Below are 9,424 nucleotides of genomic sequence, written 5' to 3'. Positions count from 1 at the left end.
ATCTTTAATGAAGAACATAAATATTGGCCACACTATCTATGCACATGCTATCACCATGCCTCTTTTGTTCTCTGTTCATATATCTAAGTCCTCTTCTTTGAGGTCAATCTCAAATCTCATCTGAAATGTACATTTATTGATAGATTCAACCCATAATGAACTGTCCCTTCTTTGTGCTCCTTAGGCTCTGATTATTTATAAAAACTCATTTTTGAACTTAGACACTGTCCAATATGATATATTAGTTATTTCATCCGCATATGTTATATCCTCAACACAGTTATAAGCTTTTGTGGGGCTGGGATCATACATTCTGTAATTTTTCTCAGTACTTACACTTACTTTGATAGAAAGCGCATTCATTCACCTAAACATCATTTATTGAGTGTTAATTAAATGTCTCAACTCAGTCAATATTGTTTGAATGAATGCATGCATGAATGAGGGAGTATGCAATAGGTAGCCTAATGTACCGCCTGATGTGAAAAAACCAAAAGCATAAACACAAAAGCAAGCCAAAAAGTGGACCAGGACTTTCTGTAAAATATCCTGCTTTTGTTGGATGAGGCCATGAAAATCAAAATGCTCCTGAATGGTCTTAAGAGCTGACCAAGAATAGTAAACAATTGAAATTCTCTCAGGCTTATTCAACCCTATCACTGGACACATTTATACCTCTCAGGAATGTTATTAAAAGAAGAGATTAATAAAGCTTTTATAGATGAGTTGATAAATCTCTAAATATTTAAATCTTCATTTCCTCCTAGGTTTCTCTAGTTTGGGTTTCCAAAAGATTTCAAGAAACCACAGGATAATTAAAAAATTAGACATTATCTTTCTTACCTTCATGTTTTTTGATGGTAAACACATTTTATTTTCTCCATAGTGCTGCCCAATTTCCACCAGTACAGTTCTTAAGTGAATTTTGCTCTGGATGGTGGTATATATAAGATGTAAATGAATTGTTTGTATATGTTTTAGAATTCTTCAAAAGGGCCTGGCCATGGGAATGCATTGAATCTTACTTAAATAAGTAAAGTAACTTCCTCAGAATTATTATTTTATTCTGGTTAGGATACTCTCTGCCCTGGTTTGTTAAAATTTCCCTCTAGAGTGGTTTTAATTTTGTTTCTGATAGGGTCCTAGGATTTATTGCCACACCCATCCTGCATCTGGTTTTCTTTGAATTACTCTCCTTGCAGTTTCTGATTCATACAGGGCCTTACAGGTTAGTGACAACCTGGCCATCACAACTCTGGGAAGGACAGGCCTACTTTTCAGAGGTGTTGATGTTTTCTGTACCTGAAGGATTTCAAGAAATATCAATCTTCCTCACCACCTCCCTTGGCCCTCTTAATGGACTAAGCAGTTCCTCATGAAAGTTCTGTAGGATATCTGTACTAACTTCTCCATATTGTTCCATCCTGAGTCTAAATTCCTGGCCTCAAGGTAATGTTAGATTTCTAGCTCCAGCCCCTATGTACATAAGGCCTATACTAAGGAATGGAACCCATACACATCAGTCTGCTCTTATTTCTCTGGTTTTAATTTCTCTGTTACTTTCTGAAACATGCAGGTGTTCCTTTCTTTCTTTTAATCTCAGCTATGTGCTTTTAACATTTTCAAAACTGACCCAGAATTTACATGTGTCTCCAGTAAGAGTACATTAAATTGAGCTTAGTCTGCTCTTCTACTGGCATATTTGAGATCCAAATAATTTGCTACTTAACTGGATTCAGTTACCTGTATATTTCAGGCACCTAAAACTCACCATGTTCCAAATTTCCCCCTTTATAGTTAGTAATTTTCTTGGGAATCTGGATAACATTAGATGGAATAAAGTTAGTGAGTGGCCCAGGATTGCCTGAAATTTTGTTTGTCAGAGTGGCCAGGGAAAGTTAAGCAAAGAAGAAAACCAGGGCTTCCCTGGTGGCGCAGTGGTTGAGAGTCCACCTACCGATGCAGGGGACACGGGTTCGTGCCCCGGTCCGGGAGGATCCCACATGCCGCGGAGCGGCTGGGCCCGTGAGCCATGGCCGCTGAGCCTGTGCATACGGAGCCTGTGCTCTGCAACGGGAGGGGCCACAACAGTGAGAGGCCCGCGTAGAGCAAAAAAAAAAAAAAAAAGAAGAAAACCAAATACCAAATGAAAAACAGAATCACATTATTATGGCTGAGACAAGATTCCATGCAGAACTCTCTGTAGAGCTGGGTTGGGTCATAACTTATGCCAGAGCTCTAGGTGGGGTTGACACCATCTCATGCCAAGCTCTCAGTTCTGGGCTGACGTCATCTCTGGTCCACTCTATGGAGTGGAAACTTTGGAGGAATGGCCAATGTGTTCCACAGTGTAGGAAGAGGGAAACTGTGAACGTTACTTTCTAAATTGTGGAGGAACTAACCACTGTAAATGTGCCTTGAACTATGGTGTTTAATTTGACCAGTCAGATCAATGACTTTCCCCTTGAATGAAATGCTGCTACGTATATGAGCAGAAAAACAAAACTGGTATAAGGAATAGATAGCTAGTGGGAAGCAGCCGCATAGCCCAGGAAGATCAGCTCTGTGCTTTGTGACCACCTAGGGGGGTGACATAGGGAGGGTGGGAGGGAGGGAGATGCAAGAGGGAAGAGATATGGGGACATATGTATATGTATAACTGATTTACTTTGTTTTAAAGTGGAAACTAACACACCATTGTAAAGCAATTATACTCCAATAAAGATGTTTTTTAAAAAAACTAGTATAAGGAGATGGAGAGACTGGGAGTCTTATTTTCCCAGCAATTAACTTTTCCTCGACCATGACCTTCCCTTTGAGTCTCCTAGACCTTGGGGATGATCGCAACACCTTGGGTTGGGTGATAGCAACCCCATCTTCACTAGAACCTCTATAGTTCACTTTGATTTTTCCCACTCCGTCTATCCATCCCATGTATGCAGTCAGACATTTGATCTTGGACTTTTACTGACAAAATATCCTTGAATATAACCATTTCTTTTCACTCCCACTGCTACTGCTTTGGTCACTGCCTTAACTAGGGCTTTATCTTTAAGTTCTTTATATAAATATATAAATATCTATATATAAATAAAATATACAAATAAATAAAATGTAATATTAATTCTGATGATTTTAAAGTCTTTTCTTGATAAAGACTTTTCCTGATAAATATACACAATATCGTATATAAATATTTGTGTATTATCTGTTCTTTTCTTAGAATTTTAGTCATATGATTCTATCTCTTGGTATGTCTAGAACTTTTTGATTGAATGCTGACTATTTTATTTGGCTTTTTAAATTTTTCTCAGTGGAAATGTTGTTTCGCTTCAAAATATTTTACTCTACCTGGAAGTAGCAAATCTTCAAAATACAATTTTTTTAATGCTTTCAAATATCAATACTGTAGGTGTCACAAAATCTAGAAAAATGACATTTGAAAATTAACTGCTGCCAGATGTGTCTCTATAAAACTTTTTCCCCACTCTTGTAGCTATATATTCTTTAACTGCCTCCTCATATGACAGTTTATGTGTTTTAGAAATAAAATTTTAAGAAATAAACTTTGTAGTTTATAGACATAGATTTCTTTTCACATGGTTGATTAGAGTTCGCTTTTAGTTATTAATAGTTTAGAAAAGTTTATTTCAGCGTCACAATTTATTATTGATAATGTCGCATTAATGTTCAATGTTAACTTTGAGAAAACCTCTATGGATTACTTCCTCATAAATATTTACTATTATAAATGCATTACTGATTTCAGTACTGCTATAGGTTTGTGCATTACAGGAATTCTGATAAAATACTCATTGACACCATTCCATTACACACATTATTGATGGGGTCTATTCTTTTATTTATTTATTTATTTATTTTTGACTGTGTTGTGTCTTCGTTGCTGTGCGCAGGCTTTCTCTAGTTGCAGCGACTGGGGGATACTCTTTGTTGCGGTGTGCAGGCTTCTTATTGCGGTGGCTCCTCTTGTTGCAAAGCACAGGCTCTAGGCACACAAGCTTCAGTAGTTGTGGCTCGCAGGCTCAGTAGTTGTGGCTCACGGGCTCTAGAGCAAAGGCTCCATAGTCGTGGCACACGGTCTTAGTTGCTCTGCACCATGTGGGATCTTCCCGGACCAGGGCTCAAACCCATGTCCCCTGCATTGGCAGGTGGCTTCCTAACCACTGTGCCATCAGGGAAGCCCCTGGAGTATATTGGGTTTTTTTTTTTTTTTTTGCGGTATGCTGGCCTCTCACTGTTGTGGCCTCTCCCCGTTGTGGGGCACAGGCTCCGGACATGCAGGCTCAGTGGCCATGGCTCACGGGCCTAGCCGCTACGTGGCATTTGGGATCTTCCCAGACTGGGGCACGAACCCGTGTCCCCTGCATCGGCAGGCAGACTCTCAACCACTGCACCACCAGGGAAGCCCTGGAGTATATTCTTGACAGAAGGAAATTTCCGTTTTTACTAAGCATTGAATAAAACTGAATCTTTGACTTATCTTTCACATGCCTGATGATTGAAATAATTTTCCACAGAATAACTTCTGGTTTTATACTTTTCAGTTCTTTTTTTCTTCTTCACACGCACATGCTTTGAGAGCTGTGAAGTGCAAGACATGGCTATATTGTAAGGTTGTTTTTGCCCTTATGCTTCTGTGTCTTGTGCTAGTTAAGTCAGTAGAGTAGTCAGTAAGAGTACTGAAAGTTATTCCTGTAATGGGATATTATATAGTCAATTACATATGGTGGTGTCTGAAAATCACATAATAGCCTCACTTAAAACATCTCCTTAGCCAGATTTCAAAAAAGCCTGTGACCAATCCAATATGATCCAACATAGCAGAATATGATAGAAGGAAAATTGACAAAGAAATAGACGCTGGACTTACCTGATGGAAATTAAAATATCTCACATTTGACAATTTTGCAAAAACCTATAATTACCTGAACTAATTTCTAGGGTTCTTTGTAGGACCTAAAAAGGAACCCATAGAGTTGTGGAACAACAATAGTAGCTACTGTGATGAGAAGCCCGGACACTGCAGCAAAGAGTAGCCCCTGCTCACCGCAACTAGAGAAAGCCTGCACGCAGCACTGAAGACCCAACGCAGCCAAGATAAAAATAAATAAATAAAAATAAATAAATTTATCTTTTAAAAAGTAATACTCAGGTTTGAGGCATGAGAAATTTGATGAGGAGAAATTAGCTAATGTTTGCAGAACTTTTAAAATATCAAACTCAGTCTCTAAGATTTTAGCATTCTATACAACATCGCTTACTTATTAGTGGTTTGGGAAGGCCAATTTAAAATTTTCTCATCTTACTGTATTGAAATTCACGGCCCTAATGTTTTCCACGTTGACTATATGAATGATGAAGAAAAGTCAATCATGTATTTCATTTCCAACTGGACAGAAAACAATATTTTAAAAAGTGTTTGGCCTACTGACTTTTGATTTCTTCTAAGGCAAATGGATAGGTAATTTTTATTCCCGGATTAGGAGAAAAATGGTGGAAGAGGGCAGGGTTAAGAATTAAGATTTCAAGAGCATGAGAGGTAGATGGCCAACCATAGTTCCTAAGGTTCGGTGCCTGTAACTGTTGCCGCCGCTTACGCGTGCCAAAGCAGTGGTACGGCTGCTGCGCTCGTGTTTGCTACCACTAGAAACATTCTTGCCAGTAGTGGCGGCAGCGGGACTCCATTACCCCCTTTTTTCACTCTCTCCAGAAGCTCCAGATGGCGTCTTCCGTGGGCAACGTGGCCGACAGCACAGAACCAATGAAACATATGCTTTCCTTCCAAGGGTTAGCTGAGCTGGCACATCGAGAATATCAGGCAGGAGATTTTGAGACAGCTGAGAGACACTGCATGCAGCTCTGGAGACAAGAGCCAAGCAATACTGGTGTACTTTTATTGCTTTCATCTCTACACTTCCAGTGTCGAAGGCTGGACAGATCTGCCCACTTTAGTACTCTGGCAATTAAACAGAACCCTCTTCTGGCAGAAGCCTATTCAAATTTGGGGAAAGTGTACAAGGAAAGAGGGCAGTTGCAGGAAGCAATTGAGCATTACCGGCATGCATTGCGTCTCAAACCAGATTTCATCGATGGTTCTATTAACCTGGCAGCCGCTTTGGTAGCAGCAGGCGACATGGAAGGGGCAGTACAAGCTTACGTCTCTGCTCTTCAGTACAATCCTTCTTTGTACTGTGTTCGCAGTGACCTGGGGAACCTGCTCAAAGCCCTGGGTGGCTTAGAAGAAGCCAAGGCATGTTATTTGAAAGCAATTGAGATGCAACCGAACTTTGCAGTAGCTTGGAGTAATCTTGGCTGTGTTTTCAATGCACAAGGGGAGATTTGGCTTGCAATTCATCACTTTGAAAAGGCTGTCACCCTTGACCCCAATTTTCTGGATGCTTATATCAATTTAGGAAATGTCTTCAATGAGGCACGGATTTTTGACAGAGCTGTGGCAGCTTACCTTCGTGCCCTAAGCTTGAGTCCAAATCATGCAGTGGTACATGGCAACCTGGCTTGTGTATACTACGAGCAAGGCCTGGTGGATCTGGCAATAGACACCCACAGGCGAGCTATTGAATTGCAACCACATTTCCCTGATGCTTACTGCAACCTAGCCAACGCTCTCAAAGAGAAGGGCAGTGTTGCTGAAGCAGAAGATTGTTATCATACAGCTCTCCGGCTGTGTCCCACCCATGCAGACTCTCTGAATAACCTAGCCAATATCAAAGGAGAACAGGGAAACAGTGAAGAGGCAGTTCGCTTGTATCGTAAAGCATTAGAGCTCTGCCCAGACTTTGCTGATGCCCATTCAAATTTAGCAAGTGTATTGAAGCAGCAGGGAAAACGGCACGAAGCTCTGATGCATTATAAGGAGGCTATTCGAATCAGTCCTACCTTTGCTGATGCGTACTGTAATATGGGAAACACTCTATGGGAGATGCAGGATGTTCAGGGAGCCTTGCAGTGTTATACTCGTGCCGTTCAGATCAACCCTGCATTTGCAGATGCCCACAGCAATCTGACTTCCATTCACCAGGATTCAGGGAATATTCCAGAAGCAATTGCTTCTGATCACACTGTTCTGAAGCTTCAACCTGATTTTCCTGACGCTTATTGTAATTTGGCTCATTGCCTGCAGGTTGTCTGTGATTGGACAGACTATGATGAGCGAATGAAGAAGTTGGTCAGCATTGTGGCTGACCAGTTGGAGAAGAATAGGTTGCCTTCTGTGCAGCCTCATCATAGTATGCTCTATCCTCTTCCTCATGGCTTCAGAAAGGCTATTGCTGAGAGGCATGGGAACCTCTGCTTGGCTAATATAAGTGCCCTTCATAAACCACCATATGAACATCCAAAAGACTTGAAGCTCAGTGACGGTCGACTGCATGTAGGATACGTGAGTTCTGACTTTGGGAACCATCCTACTTCTCACCTTATGCAGTCTATTCCAGGCATGCACAATCCTGATAAATTTGAGATATTCTGTTATGCCCTGAGCCCACATGATGGCACAAACTGCCGAGCGAAGGTGATGGCAGAAGCCAATCATTTCACTGATCTTTCTCAGATTCCATGCAATGAGAAAGCAGCTGATCGCATCCATCAAGATGGTATACACATCCTTGTAAATATGAATGGTTATAGCAGGGGTGCTCGAAATGAACTCTTTGCTCTCAGGCCAGCTCCTATTCAGGCAATGTGGCTGGGGTACCCTGGGACTAGTGGCATGCTTTTCATGGATTATATCATCACTGATCAGGAAACATCACCTGCTGAAGTTGCTGAGCAGTATTCTGAGAAACTGGCTTATATGCCCCATACGTTCTTTATTGGTGATCATGCTAATATGTTCCCTCACCTGAAGAAAAAAGCCGTCAACGATTTTAAGTCCAATGGGCACCTTTATGACAATCGGATTGTGCTGAATGGCATCGACCTCCAAGCATTTCTTGATAGTCTATCAGATGTGCAAATAGTCAAGATGAAATGTCCTGATGGAGAAGACAACGCAGACAGCAGTAATACAGCTCTTACTATGCCTGTCATTCCTATGAATACTGTTGCAGAAGCAGTTATTGAAATGATTAACAGAGGACAAATTCAGATTCCAATGAATGGATTCAGTATTAGCAATGGCCTGGCAACTACCCTGATCAACAATAAGGCTGCCACTGGAGAGGAGGTTCCCCGTACCATTATTGTAACCACACGTTCTCAGTACGGGTTACCGGAAGATGCCATTGTGTACTGTAACTTTAATCAGTTATACAAAATTGACCCATCTACTTTGCAGATGTGGGCAAATATTCTGAAGCGTGTTCCCAATAGTGTACTGTGGCTGTTGCGTTTTCCAGCAGCAGGAGAAGCGAATATTCAACAGTACGCACAAAATGTGGGCCTTCCCCCGAACCATGTCATTTTTTCCCCTGTTGCTCCTAAAGAGGAACATGTTCGGAGAGGCCAGCTGGCTGATGTCTGCTTGGACACTCCACTCTGTAATGGACACACCACAGGGATGGACGTCCTTTGGGCAGGGACCCCCATGGTGACTATGCCAGGAGAGACTCTTGCTTCCCGAGTTACAGGTTCTCAGCTCACTTGTTTAGGCTGTCTTGAGCTGATTGCTAAAAATAGGCAAGAATATGAAGAGATAGCTGTGAAACTGGGAACTGATCTCGAATACCTGAAGAAAATTCGTGGCCAAGTCTGGAAGCAGAGAACATCTAGCCCTCTGTTCAACACCAAGCAATACACCATGGAACTAGAGCGGCTCTATCTACAGATGTGGGAGCATTATGCAGCTGGCAACAAACCTGATCACATGATTAAGCCTGTTGAAGTCACTGAGTCGGCCTACATAACGACTGTGTGCCCAGGAGAATTACCCCTGTAGCTGAGCCTCAACCTTCTGGGGGAAAGGGAACTACTTTTTCAATATCATGGTGCAGATGGGTGACAGACAATGATAAGAAATAGCACAGCCAGACTTGCTTCCTGCATGATCACAATAGGGAGAGACCCAAGAGATGCGAAACTGCTGTTCCACAAGGAGTCTCCATCGAATTTTGCAGCAGCCAGGTGTCTGGAGGGTCTGGAAGGTAAGTCTGGAAGGTCTGATCTCCCTTGGTCTCCCAGGAGATGGATGGTTAGTGTGGAAGGGAGATAGAGATTGCCCAGCCGTTTTGTGATTATCATGGATTGATTGAGTCTTCTGAATTAATTTTTTCTTTATATCTTGGGTATTGGAGCTTTTAAAAATGTTTGGTTTCAGGTATTTTTATTCATGTGAAGTGTATATGATTCTCTTGAGATAAGGTTTTAAGCTAAAATATTCCTTGTTTTAGTTTCTGAACTCTACCGATAAATGGGGACTTTGCTGGTGTAGTCTTTTTATAGGTTT

The 9,424-nt window shown here is 41.4% G+C and overlaps 1 protein-coding gene across 1 annotated transcript; it reads left to right on the top strand.

Annotated features, from left to right (window-relative positions):
- The first annotated feature begins 5,740 nt into the window (after positions 1 to 5,740).
- Positions 5,741 to 8,917, top strand: LOC132499896 (UDP-N-acetylglucosamine--peptide N-acetylglucosaminyltransferase 110 kDa subunit-like). The gene has a single exon (XM_060114567.1). It carries the CDS (start codon positions 5,741 to 5,743, stop codon positions 8,915 to 8,917), a length of 3,177 nt encoding a protein of 1,058 aa, XP_059970550.1.
- Positions 8,918 to 9,424: the final 507 nt, after the last annotated feature.

The sequence above is a fragment of the Mesoplodon densirostris genome, chromosome 12, assembly GCF_025265405.1.
Source record: "Mesoplodon densirostris isolate mMesDen1 chromosome 12, mMesDen1 primary haplotype, whole genome shotgun sequence".
NCBI classification, from domain to species: Eukaryota; Metazoa; Chordata; class Mammalia; order Artiodactyla; family Ziphiidae; genus Mesoplodon; species Mesoplodon densirostris.
This window is presented reverse-complemented; position numbering and strand designations above follow the sequence as displayed.

What these genes read in the sequence shown, in the direction of transcription:
- LOC132499896 (XM_060114567.1), top strand. Translation starts at nt 5,741, where the DNA reads ATGGCGTCTTCCGTGGGCAACGTGGCCGACAGCACAGAACCAATGAAA.